General features: G+C 41.6%; 1 protein-coding gene across 13 annotated transcripts in view; it reads left to right on the forward strand.

The window, feature by feature from the left end:
* Positions 1 to 14,496, forward strand: part of rbfox3a (RNA binding fox-1 homolog 3a) — a 600,072-nt gene that overhangs the window by 301,498 nt on the left and 284,078 nt on the right. For 8 of the 13 annotated variants that reach the window (XM_051939196.1, XM_051939188.1, XM_051939185.1 and 5 more), the window contains one exon: positions 13,574 to 13,615. The exons of the other annotated variants lie outside the window; for them this stretch is intronic. In XM_051939196.1, coding sequence (XP_051795156.1) covers positions 13,574 to 13,615 — 42 coding nt within the window. The remainder of the gene's footprint in view (positions 1 to 13,573; positions 13,616 to 14,496) is intronic. 13 annotated transcript variants of the gene reach the window in all.

Genomic DNA, 14,496 nt, shown 5'->3' on the forward strand with positions numbered 1-14,496 from the left:
CAGACACACCTACACATGTACTGCACTGATTGTCTAATCTGTAAATGAGCAAAGGAAGCATGTTTGCAGACATTATGATGATGACACACAGCGCATACACATTACAAATACCAACATTAATTACTTAAGAAAAAAAGGACCGAGAAATATTCAACAGCTGCTGTCACATCTTCAGGTCAGACAGTCCCACTGCCCCCTTCCTCTAAAATTTGGTCTTCCACAACCTCACTCTCTCTCCGTTCTTTCTGTGTCTCTCTCTTTTTATTCTCTCATTCATCATGTTGACAGCAGCACAGCTACTTTTGTGAAATGGAGAAAAATGTTTAAGTCAGCTTTTCTCTTTCTCTCTCTCTTCCTACCCTCCTCCTTTCCCTCTTGGCCATCTAGATATGTGTATGTGACTGTCTGTGTGTGCGTGTGTGTGTTAGAAAGGCAGATGGGAGTAATTTCTGCTCAGTAAAAAGCACTTCACATGACACCCGCATGGGACTCAGCTGCAGATGCAAAGTTGCCGGTTGTTGGTGAACTAACTCGCGTTTGCCATCTGAACCTTCATACAGATAGAAGTACATACACACATTCACACACATTCACACAGGTTTGTATAGCAGAGGGGGGAAAAAAACAACAATAAACGAAAAAGTTTATTTTTTAAAGACACACATTATATAAATAAAAATGTATGTTCTTCATCTCACCACAAGTCACAACTATTTATCCCTGATCCGGTGCAAATGTCTCTTCCGTCTAGTGAGAAACTTTTAAAGCACTGAGAGAAAACTGATGCTGCAAATGATTTAGGTGCCAATATAGCTCATTTCCCTCCTCTTTGATATCAATAAGCCAGTTGCTTTTTACAAACTTGATACACTAATAATTGCAACATTGTGTTTCTTTAATTTTACGATGCAAAATCTTCTGTTTAGCTGCGGTATGAAATGGCAGCAGATCTGCAGGATGGAGCATATGGTGCTGCTTGGCTGTAGTTGGAAGTATCTGGTAGTTACATCAGCAGATTTGTGCCTTGCTGCCACCTCTGCATGTGTATATGAATGTGTGTGTTTTTATTTCCTTCTGTGAGTGCTTTTGTGTGTTTATGATTTTGTGGGTGTATTAACGACTTTACCTGCAGGCTACATGTAGGTTTATTTTATTTTTTTTATGATTTTGCAGATGCATGAGACTGCAGTCTCATTCTTGCTGTACTTTACTTTTAAGTGTGTGTGTGTGTGTGTGTGTGTGTGTGTGTGTGTGTGTGTGTGTGTGTGTGTGTGTGTGTGTGTGTGTGTGTGTGTGTGTGTGTGTGTGTGTGTTTGTCATCTTACAGTTGTGCAATTTTTGCATTCATACGCTACTTGTTTTTACTGATGTAATTACTGTGTGTGTGCTTGTGAGTGTGAGGACTATCCCGATTGAGTCTCTACTGCTCAGTCACATTGATAAGGCTTTGTTGAGACTCCTTAATCTTCATTAAAGATTGAAGGGAAGGTGGAGGAAAAACTTAAAGAAGGGAAGACGACAATTAAAATTTAAACTGTGAGATAACGCTCTATCTTGGACTCCCACCTTTCCGTTTGGTGCTGTTCCACTCGGATGGCATATTATATACCTTAACCTGGAACAGAGAGGCTGTGGGAGGAGGGGATGAAATGGATCGACTGTCATTTGTGGCTGCCCTGTTAGCATTGGGCAGCCCGGAAGCCGTGCTCGTCAGGCCACTGCCAGCACCATTACCTTTTTTAATTATGCTTCATCCACTTGCTCCTTGTGCATTTCCCAGCGTTGTAACATGAGAGGAAGAGCGTTTTAGCAAATGTCAGGCTCAGTCCTTATCTACCCTTTGGTTCTGCTGCTTCACTACTTGCTGCTGCAGTGTGTCCGGAGCAAGTTTGTATGCATGAACGTGTGTGAAGAGGTGACACTTTGCACTGATTTGCTTCCACTCTTTGCTTTGCCCTCCTTCCACTGTAATGTTCAACAGAAGTAATTAAGTTGTAGTGAATTTCCAATGACTCCTTCAGATACTAATTATCTGCAGGGGAATCACTGAAACACATGTATCTTTGTCCTAAATAGACAATCATATGTTTTGTTTCTTAAAACATTTATTACAGATGTTCTGGAAACATGACAAATTCTGCAAGGTCAGAATTTACATACAGCAATGCTAATATTTGGTTAAATGTCCCTTGGCCATTTCCAACCCATTTGCAGTTTTATTGGACTGTGGGAAGGCCAGTGTGAAATCTTAATTCTCGCCATTTCTTTTCTATTTTTGTATATTTTTCACACATGCATGTTAGATCAAGAAGCAAATTTTATTGTAAGAAAAAAAAACAAGAAAATACAAGGCACAGTTTTTAAATGACTTTTGGGCATGTAAGTTTTCAATAAATATTTCAGCCCGATCTCACGAGGATTCGTGAAACTGTCACGTAAGTTTTAGTTTCGGTTTCGTGCGCACCAACACGATTTCGTCATGTTTTTCGTGCCGCTCACCACGAAATGCGCACCAATGTATTTTAAACGGCGGACTTTTCGTGCCACTCAGAACGTATTTCAAAAGAATGTGTATATTATATTTTTAATGTAAAACCGTGGCGAATCCAACGCTATATTTTGCATGACATCGTTCCTAAACATAACCCTAACCATAACCCTAACCATAACCTAACCATAAGCCGGTGGTACACTTACCAATTTGCATAGGAATTTCAAGAATGTCCGGCGGCCGGCGGCCGCAAACGCGATCACACAAGCAGTATACGCCGATGGACAGCTTAGATCGTCATGAATCCGCCGGTATAAACCACTTTCAGATGTGATTACCACAGCGAAAAACATTTCGTGGTGAGCGACACGAAAAACATGACGAAATCGTGTTGGTGCGCACGAAACCGAAACTAAAACTTACGTGACAGTTTCACGAATCCCCGTGAGACCGGGTTGAATATTTAGTAAATCATCATTTGAAAATTGCCATTTGGGATTTGGGGTTCATCTCTCTATAACATTCCAAAAATACAGTTTAGCAGTAGAGAAATATGCAAAAATAGAAGACATCAGGAAGTTGCAAATACCATTAGGGCTGGACCCGAATATCCCGAATATCCGAATATTCGTTCGCTACAGCACGATCCGGATATTAATTTGGTATCTGAATATTCGTGCCCCCCCTGCCGCCGCCGCCGCCGCCGTCGGACGTCACCGGGCGGAAAGAATATGCAGTGTTACTGTCTTCCCTCCGCCTTCTGCCCACATCGGCTCATCTCGTCCTCTGATCACATAAACATAGACAGATATGTCTATAACATATACACATATGTTGATGTGATCACCCCCTCCTCCCCCCAGACGAAAATATTCGGAGCTCGTCTCTTCCCTGCGCCTTTGGCCCATTTCGCCTCATTCCGCCGTGTTCTTTGGCTCATCTCAGCTCCTCCATTCGTGTTTGTAAACACCACCCGAATGGCCGGGTGGCTGCCGACTCTGAAGCCACGCTTCACTTCGTTGCATAAACACAAGACAAGATGCTGAAGACCGGTGTTTGGGAATTCTTCAGTTTAACGAAAGACTAAACGAGGGCAAAATGTGGACCCGGGAGACCAGACGAATGGATCCCACTATTCGGACCGTCTCCATTGCCGCTGCCGCACCGCCGCACGAACCACACGAACGGATCCGAATATTCAGACCGTCTCCGCCCCCACCCCACCCCCACCCCCCCTTCCCCCCCGGTCGGACGTTACGGAGCGGAATGAATATCCGGCTATTCGTCTTTAATAGGGCCCGAATATTCGGAGGCCAGAAACCACTATTCGGGCCAGCCCTAAATACCATTGTATACATAGTGTGTCTTAACATTTTTTTCCTAACTGAGCTGACATGTCTAGTCTGTCCCTCTCTGTGTAAACGCGGGAGAATGTGCCACTGTTGCATTGCTATACACCACTTCTTAGTTCATACTGTTGCACGTCAGTGGGTGATTTCAACACAACTAAAGTACTGCTTAATAAATAATAGCCAGCCTTTCTTTTCACCGACCTCCCGTAACCATAATAAATCTTAATAATTGATGAAGACAAATTCCTCTAGGCACTAATTAGATCAACAGGAAATTAGTATTTATTGGAATATGGGTTTTTGGAAAAGGTCATATTGAATATTTGCTCAACATCTAGTCTTCCATGCAACACTCTTTCATGGTTATTCGAAAGGATTTAATGGAAAGTCCATTGTCCAATACAGACAACAGTGTTTGTACACTAGAAAAGTTAAGATAGGATGGAAAAAGAGGAAAAGCCAAAGCAGAGAGACAGAAGTACTGTTTTTTTTTTAAATTTACAACTGACTGCAGAAGAGGATCCAGCCATTTTGTGTGTTTGATGACTGTCAAAGTATTAATATACAAAATTAAAATTCCAACATTCCACATCAACTCAGTCATATTGCAAGAAGACAAGTCAGGCCTCGATACACAGTACACAACATTTAAACAACTTATATGCAAACAAGGCAACAGTATTAATTTGTCAACAAAAACTGACAACCTTCATAACAAAGTATTCCTCACACACAAAAAAGAAAATTAGCATTTCTAGATAGAAACTACACAAACACACACACTTCTGAACAGTGGAGCTGGAGACCTGAAGACTTTGGACGACCCAGAGACTGATCAGACTTGCCAGAATGCTCCGAAAGGCGGCCGGAGGCTGGAGCTGGGTAGTGGTGCTCTTCAGGGGGATGGCTGGGAGAGGCAGGATGGGAGGCTAAAAGGCAGGACAGACAAATAGGACCGCTTGGGAGGCCACCCTTCTGGAGGATTAGCACAAGACTGGTGATGTGAATGTGCCTTCTGAGGTGGGTGTAATGGACACTGGGGTTTAGGGCAGAATGTGGGACAGGCAGCAGGCTGGGAACCCGTGTTGGGGAACTTCCAGATACGAGTAGACTGAGCAGACCAATGCTTCTTGGGCTGAAGATGACCAAAGACAGACTTTGGTGGTGTCTGAAAGTTACCAGGAGGGACGACTCTTGTGTAGATGAGGAGCCAAGACACCAGCTGGCTCTGGGCAAAGATAGCCACACAACTAAGAGCCCAAAATGGCACTGGCTGACTCAGAAACGGTCTGAAACAGCTTGATTATGTTGCGGACTGTGATGTAGCATCACTGGTTCTCACAACTGACACTATGGCCCTTCTAAAAGAGACTAAAAGAAATCAGAATTGGCTCCTTGGTACAATTCACAAATGCACATTTTGAAGCAGATGTTAAGAAGACAGAAAGGAAGTGACACAAAAATTCACAAGAATTTCAACTAGCTGGGAAAGATTGACTAATCACACACATATATATATATATATACACACGTGGACAAAATTGTTGGTACCCCTCAGTTAAAGAAGGAAAAACCCACAATTCTCACTGAAATCACTTGAAACTCACAAAAGTAACAATAAATAAAAATTTATTGAAAATTAAATAATCAAAAACAGCCATTACTTTTGAATTGTTGATTAACATAATTATTTAAAAAAACAAACTAATGAAACAGGCCTGGACAAAAATGATGGTACCTCTATAAAAGATTGAAAACTATTTGACCAGAGTGACATGATTAACTCAGGTGTGTCATTTAATTGACATCACAGGTGTTTCCAAACTCATAATCAGTCAGTCTGCCTATTTAAAGGGAGACAAGTAGTCACCCTGCTGTTTGGTGAAAAGGTGTGTACCACACTGAACATGGACAACAGAAAGCGAAGGAGAGAATTGTCCCAGGACATCCGAAAAAAAAATATAGACAAACATCTTAAAGGTAAAGGCTATAAGACCATCTCTAAACAGCTTGAAGTTCCTGTGACAACAGTGGCTCATATTATTCAGAAGTTCAAGACCCACGGGACAGTAGCCAACCTCCCTGGACGTGGCCGCAAGAGGAAAACTGATGACAAATTGAAGAGACGGATCGTTGGAATTGTATCCAAAGAGCCCAGAGCAACCTCCAAAGAAATTAAAGGTGAACTCCAAGGCCAAGGTACATCAGTGTCAGATCGCACCATTCGTCGTTGTTTGAGCCAAAGTGGACTTCATGGGAGACGACCAAGGAGGACACCACTGCTGAAAAAAACTCATAAAAAAGCGAGACTGGAATTTGCAAAAATGCATGTTGACAAGCCACAAAACTTCTGGGAGAATGTCCTTTGGACAGATGAGACCAAACTGGAGCTTTTTGGTAAGGCACATCAACTCTATGTTCATAGACTGAAAAACCAAGCATACGAAGAAAAGAACACTGTCCCTACAGTGAAACATGGAGGAGGCTCAGTAATGTTTTGGGGCTGCTTTGCTGCATCTGGCACAGGGTGTCTTGAAAGTGTGCAAGGTACGATGAAATCTGAAGACTATCAAGGCATTCTGGAGAGAAATGTGCTGCCTAGTGTCAGAAAGCTTGGTCTCAGTCGCAGGTCATGGGTCTTCCAACAGGACAACAATCCAAAACACACAGCCAAAAACACCCAAGAATGGCTGAGAGAAAAGCGTTGGACTATTCTAAAGTGGCCTTCTATGAGCCCAGATCTGAATCCCATTGAACATATGTGGAAGGAGCTGAAACATGCCATTTGGAGAAGACACCCATCAAACCTGAGACAACTGGAGCTGTTTGCTCATGAGGAGTGGGCCAAAATACCTGTTGACAGCTGCAGAACGCTCATTGACAAATACAGAAATCGTTTAATTGCAGTGATTGCCTCAAAAGGTTGTGCAACAAAATATTAAGTTATGGGTACCATCATTTTTGTCCAGCCTTATTTCATTAGTTTGTTTTTTTACATAATTATGTTAATCAACAATTCAAAAGTGATGGCTGATTTTGATTATTTAATTTTCAATAAATTTTTATTTATTGTTACTTTTGTGAGTTTCAAGTGATTTCAGTGAGAATTGTGGGTTTTTCCTTCTTTAACTGAGGGGTACCAACAATTTTGTCCACGTGTGTATATATATATATATATATATATATATATAAATATAAACACGTAAAGCTAGAATTGCACTATTTATTAATAATGGAAGAAAACAAGAGCAATCACGCACTTCTTTTCGTCCCTGTTGTCAGACTGATCAAAGAGTAACAACTCTGTTGAGCCTTGAATTCACCAATTCTTACAGCTTCAAAAATAGTCAACTCTGAACACTGCTGCATTTGATGCCACTGTTCACAGCATTTTATTACAGAGACTGGAACATGTCATTGGCAATAAATGAATTGCAATAGGCTGGTTTAAGTCATATTTGTTATATTACAGCTTTTTCATGTCAACAATGATTATTCCATACACATAAGGGTTAGTTATGGAGTTCCACAGGCTTCTGTGCTAGGACTGATATTTTTCACTTTGTGCATGCTCTAAATGTAAGCAAGCTTTATTTAGTTTTTGTTGTGGACAGTAATTTAAAACTGTATATTATACAGTTTTGCCCAGTGAGAAGGCCAAGCTGTCCCCATACGAGTCCCGCCGGACCCCCAAGGATGATATAATTTGTGTCACATTTGGTTTTGTAGACACATACACAAACACAGAAAACATAATTCGGCCTCCCAGGATGAGGGACTGCATCCCAGAGTGTTTCAGGGTGTTTGCAAATATCCTCACCCTCTCTGTGTAGATACAATCCAGGCACCAATGCATGTGTTAAGTGTAAGGTAGACACTGGGTAGGGTGGCACATCCTCTTCTGATCTCTATATTGACATAGATGGCATGAGGAAGGTGTCTGTCAGGGGTGTGCTGAGTGCAGAACTGAGTTAGTGCAACAGAGGAAAGACAGGAGTTAAGACATTGGTGTTGCGTCTGTGTTTCTGTGCTTGTCTTGGTGGGGACTGATGAGAGACGGTCTGTTACATGTTAAACTTTACTAGTGAAGTTTATTTCTTCATTCTCAGCATCCTCCTTCACTTAAGCAAACTGAGCACGGAGAACACTGTTCTTCTGCTTGAGTGTCATCTTTGAGCTTGTACAGAATGTTGTCTGGGTAGACTGTCCTGGGTCAGCTCTTTGAATGAAGCAAAGTTGAGTAAAGTCATACTATCCTGCAGCTGGCATTGTACTTGTCAAGGTTTTTATCTAAACAGACCTCTAGTCTGACTCCTGAGTTGATGCCTTTGCTTGATAGGTATTCATAACTGCTGCAGAGAATATATTTTATGATGTAGCTATATCTGTAATGAATATGAAGCAGTTTTTCTTTCTTTTTGTTAGGCATAATCAGTGAAGAGAACCTGTGGCATTCTTGCAGTGTCTTCTCATTCTGTTGCTCCTTTTCTGCTTATTTCTTTTGCTTTCTCTTGCTCTGTGTTGTTTCAATTGCCCATTAAAAGGACATAGCATCTGCAATGTGCTTTACTAAAATGCTTGAATTGATTGTAAATAGCGGCCTTTTTATATCTGCTAGCTCTCTGATGTAGACCTGTACACAGGATGAACCAAACCTCCCACCCAGTGAGTTAGAAAAGCCTCTAGTCCCACCCTCCAAGTGGTAAGTGGATATACATGGAGAATTATTGCCCCCTGTATTGGCCTACATAGAAGTAACTAGGTGAGCAGTTAGAAACAATGAAGCTGACTTTGGAGAGTGTCAATGCGGCCAGGAGGTTATCAGCCTGCAACCAAAAGATCAAATGTAATGCCCCATCCCTTTTACAATGTGAATAATAAAGATGGTGTCAATTGTAGCATATTTTGAATGCATAGTGGGTTTGGGGAAATCTGTGTATGTTTGTGCTCCTCACTAATATCCTCACGTTACTTGCAAATGAGCGTACTCTATCTTTCATGCCCAAAGCTACACACATTTAGAAGTGAAATAACCTTTGACTAACCTGGCTGGGTTCTGATGGATGCTTGTTCTTTGTCCTACCATTGTCCCAGTTTGAGCTAGAATGCCAAACAAGAATTCCTCATATAGCTTTCAGTCCTGCTTTAGTTTCCGCTTTAATCAGCGACTTGCTAATTAGCTCTCAGTATGCTAATGTAGCTTGTGCCTTTCTCTTTCCCACTTGTTATGCTAACTTATTTGCCCATATTAGCATCATTACTGATTAGTTGCAGCTTAGCCTCTACAGATGTAGCCAAGTCAGCTCCACTTGCTGTTTTATACAGCTGCTGTACAACAACTCATAAATGAACAAGCACAGTCTAAAGCAACAATTTGCTCCACCTAGTGCTGATCAGTGCAGTCTCAAGCAGTACAAAAAAAACACTCAAAACTAACATCTGCTGTAGGGTTTTGAGATAAATGCCAAAACTGCAAGCATCAAACTCATGGTGTAGTATCACCATAGTCTGTTGGATGTAATTCCTTTAACCCGAGAATTTGAAATTTGGCTTTAGCTTACATTGACTCACATCCTGGCCTTCCCGGGATCTTTGAATGTTCTCCCTGTGCATGTATGGGTTTTCTCCAAGTACTCTGGATTCCTCCCACAGTCCAGAAGCATGTTGGGGTTAATTGGTGATTCTAAATTCTCTGTAGGTGTGAATGTGAGTGTGATTGTTTGTCTCTATATGTAGCCCTGCAATAGACTGGTGACCTGTCCAGGGTGTCCCTTGGCTTGGTTTCACTCTAAGTCAGCTGGGATAGACTCCAGCCCCTCCATGGCTTTAATGAGGATTAAGTCGTACGTAGATAATGGATGGATGGATGGCTTTGTCTTCTTGCTTTCAATGCCAAGTGGTGGACCAAGGTACTGGTTGGTGTTGCCATTCCTTGCACCACACAACAAGCATGGCTAAAAACATAAAAACAGCAGAATGTCATCATACTTTGCTGCTGTGAAGGCATTGTCCCACTTTATCCCTATAGTCATCCCTCCTTTATCATCAAAGCACTAAAGACCATCAGTGACCCTCAATGCCACTCTGAGACCTTTTTGTTCCCGATTAATTTCCAACGCATTTTTATCAAGGCATAAAAAATAGAATGAGCAGTTATTTTATTGGAGACTCAGCAGTTAAGGCTTTGGGCTACTGTTCAGAAGGTCAGGGTTTCAAGCTTCACCTCCACCAAGCTGCCACTTTTGAGCAAAGCCCTTAAGTCAGGGGTGCTGCTGTGTGGCCGATCCTACGCTCTGCGCCAAGCATCCTAACAAGCTAGGACATGTGAAGACTGCTTTTTGTTGTACTCTGTTCATTGACAATGAAGTTGAATCTGAATCTTAGTCTCAAGCTCATTCCAAGAGTTTATTTTAATATAAAGATTAGTAAGACAAAAGAACAAGCAAAAAGAGATGCTTTTGAACTTCTCCCAAATCTGTAAAATTTCCTTCCTTAAACTGCTGGAGGCTAACGTGCAATACTAAAGGATTTCTATTTTAGTAAGGCTAATAAGCAGTATGAAACATTCTGCTGATTTTTTTAGAATGTCAGTAATCAAATTCTTATCATATATTAAACACAACTTGACTTCAGTCAGTGAATTATTTGTTTTATTCTGTGTATTTATTGTAATGAAAAAAGCTGTTATATTACATATGAACTGAGAGTCCGATATAACTGTTGCACTGCATTGTCAAAACCCATTGGTACTCATGGGAAAGACGGGAATGGGTTAGTGTGAACATAAAACATGATGAAGCTGTGTGATAAGACAGGAGAGGCCAGTGACTCAACAAGGCTTTGATGGGCTTATTATTCTGACTTTGATTTATGGTAATTGACCTCTAAGTGGAGATGGTCATAATTAATTGTTAAGGGAAAAGGCTAACTCTCTCTCTCTTTTATCTCTGTCTCCCTCTCCTTTCGTCCGCTTTCCACATGACCAGAAAGATCAGATTGCCAGATACTGGACTTCAAAGGGAAATCTAAAGATTTCCTTAATATTGACAGAAAACTTTAGTCTTCCCCCAAATTAAACTAAACACGTTTTCTTTATTAAAGTGGAGCTATCGCTACTGGAATCATGAGCATCATCATAACATAACTGTAAGATGTATGCCTTTACACCTTATAAGCTGCATTCCACCATTTGAAATGAACATCTTAAGTAACATAATCACTATGCAACAACAAAAATATAGCTGCACCCGGCAGTTTTTCAGGTTCAAACCTCAACAGACGAAAGCTGCTCAATTGGCCAAAATTAAAGCAGCAAACAGCAACAAGTACTTCACAGGCTTGACACAATCAAACAAGACTCCTTTAGCCCTCTAAAACCCATTGTTGCAAAAATGCAATTTTTTTAATAACTATCTGTCAAAATAAAAGCATGCAGCAGTTGCATAGCACATGAAAGGCAGATATCTGTTCTCCAGCATTGTTCTTCAATGCAGCCCTCCACAATAATTAATATATAAATATAGCTATACTGCGAAATTCTGCGATATAGTGAAAAATCCACGATATCAAATACAATTCAGAAATCCATGATACAGTGAGACTGCGAAAAGTGAACTGCGATATGGGGAGGGACCACTGTATTTGTTAAATAATTTGCTGAAGCTTTACTCACTACCTACTGCATACCTTACAGAAGTAACTTTTAAATGAAGGACTTTTACTCATAATAGAGCATTTGAATACTGATGTCTTTCTGTGGTCAAACATCTGAATGCTTCTTCCACCACTGCTATATTTCATTTTTAAAATTCAATTTCTATGATTTTGTGAGGGGAAATTGTCTTTTCGAGTATCCCAGGAAGCTGGGATTTGAATGGAGGGTCAGCCACACTAAGGTGCCTCTGGAACAGATGGGGTTAAGGGTCTTGCTCTGGGGCCCAGCAGTGGCAGCTTTGTGCTGCTGGGGCTTCAACCTCTGAACTTCCAATCAGTAGCCTAAAAACCACTGAGCCACCACTACCCCTATACATTGCACAACAAATAATTCCACTCATTTCTTTCTCCATCATCAGTATAGTACTTATATCTTGTGACTAGGGCTGGGTATCAATCTAAAAGTTTCAATACCGGTACCAATACTGATGCCTTCACTTCGATACCAGTTCCTAAACAATACTTTTTTCGATACCAGTTTTACAATATATACTCTAACAGAATGAAAATTGCATTACACATTACTTTTCACATCTTGAGTTCAATTTTCCAGTGATTTCCAGTGCAAAAGAACATTTGCAAGCAATGTACAGTTCAGTACATACTGAGCCACCTTCGCCCCTGGACCCTTCCTGGCCGACCCGGAGCCGGTCGCGGCGCACCGCTGCGGAGGAAATGCGCCCGGCGGGGGACAGCTCGCACCCGGGGAGAGGTCCCACGAGGGGATCCTCCCGCACCGAGCGGCCGCCCCTGGCCCGCCGAGTTGAATCCCCAGGGCGCACTGCGCGGACCCCACCCGTTTACCTCTTAACGGTTTCACGCCCTCTTGAATTCTCTCTTCAAAGTTCTTTTCAACTTTCGATTAAAGTATTTGTCGACTATCGGTCTCGTGCCGGTATTTAGCCTTAGATGGAGTTTACCACCCGCTTTGGCATATACTGCACTGCGCACTATTGGCGTCCATTTTACAAAAGTAGAGCCACGTTTTAGACCTCAGAGGCATCTTTTCCCACTTCGACGACACGCTACACAACTGCAGTAAAATCAATGTACCCAACGTGAAACCTGTCTGTGAATGGGGGGGGGGGCACATTATATAGAAGCCAGTGACTACCTCTCCTTGAATCTTTGTTGATTATTTTATTAATTTCTTACCTAAAGGCTTTCTCAGTAACACGGAGGAGCTTTAGTCAAAATTGTTTTTCTTAACCTTTTTTTTTACCAGCTAAAAATGTTTGAGAACCGGTTCTCATTTGCAAACATGACCTAACCAAATGGACATATAAACATAACATAGAACAAAAGTAAACAGGTCAACAAGAAGCAAATGGATGCGAGTGAAAAGCATGTGCATGGAATGTAGGATAGTGTGTGTGTGTGTGTGTGTATATATGTGTGTGTAAGTTTGGTCCGAAGTCATCAGCAGGAGCAACAGTCAACTATACCGTAAAAAAATATATATATTTGAGAAAACTTAAAATTTCAGGGCGACCTTTTGCAGTAAAGTTTTTGAATTGTCTCAATGATTTGCTAGTTGATTGTCCTAAGTCATGTTTCATTGTTGTTGTACCAGTTACATTTACATTGTTCTGTGAATAGTCACTACGAGTGATTCTTTATTTGGCCAATATAAACTTTATTAGCTGAGTAGTGTGATTCATACCAAAAGCTAATCAACCCCACGATCATTTTTTGGCCTTATTCTGGCTTTTTTTGAGAGACAGAAAAAGGACTATGAGCTGGATTCGAACCCATGACTGGGATTTCTTTTTTACAGTGTACAATCTGTTGGAGTTTAATCTTAAAGGTGATGAGTGGAGTCAAAGTTGCAAGTTTGAGGGTGAAATAAATAAAATGATAACGCATTCTGACTGTGCTGGAGTTTGAATTGTTGCAAAAGAGTCTCTTGAGTGAAAATAAATAGTAAATATGATTTCATAAGATCATACTTAGTATTTCCTCTTGTGTGCTTTGTCCTGTCATTCCTTCTGTTCATACTGCTTCTCCACTGATACAGTCGTGCCTTCCTGCTGTGGAGATCAGCAGATTACTTCTCCCGGTGAGTGGGCCCAATCGCTCCCCGTTCTCCTGCTTTCTCCCTCCTCCGTTTCGTCCCATCCCCTCCGTTGCTCACTCTTTCACGTCTTTGCTCAGTCATTAAGTTCCCTCCTCCTGCTCCATTCTTCTGTTCCACCAGGGTCTCATCCTCCCCTCTCTCATTTCCTAAAGTGGGCTGGAGGGTAGCCCACACCTCCCTCCTCGATCACATCTCTCCTTCAGGTCGATGATAGAGTGATTAGAACAGGGACGGAGTAGGAAGAATGTGACAAAGATTGGTGGGAGTGAGAGATGAGGATGGAGATGTGCTCCATCCGTCTCTTTACTTTGGATGGGATGATTAGCAGTGGAGAGGAGACAGCGACAATGGGAGAGGTGGGGAATTGAACGCTGCATTGAAACTACATGATAGATGTGTTCTGCATTTTCCCTGTTTTTCTCTCCTCTCTTCTTTTGTCTTCTCAATCCTCCTTTCCGCTCCTTTTTATTCCTTTTTTGTCATTTTCCATCTCTCCTCTGTTTTGTTCTTTTCTGCTGACTGTTTTTTCTTAACCTGCCTGTAATTTTACCACATTTTATCTCTCTATCACCTTTTAAGTTTCCTTCTTTTGACCTCTCAGGTTCTTTGTTTCCCTGGTCTTTCTTATTTTCCTTTCTCTTTTCTCATCCTGCTGTTTTCATCTCAACACTACCACACGATCCCCCTCTCTCCCTCTGTCTGTGTCTCTCGGTCTGCTGTGGTGGTGACAGTGTGACAGCTGTGTGCCGGCCTGATCCCACCCGGTCTTTGATCACTCTCCCAGCTCACCATTGTGGCTAATGAGAGGAGCATGATGGCTCCGGGGCTTGCATACTGCAGCTCTCACACAACCTCTTTACCTT

This window comes from Acanthochromis polyacanthus, chromosome 19 (genome assembly GCF_021347895.1).
Source record: "Acanthochromis polyacanthus isolate Apoly-LR-REF ecotype Palm Island chromosome 19, KAUST_Apoly_ChrSc, whole genome shotgun sequence".
NCBI classification, from domain to species: Eukaryota; Metazoa; Chordata; class Actinopteri; family Pomacentridae; genus Acanthochromis; species Acanthochromis polyacanthus.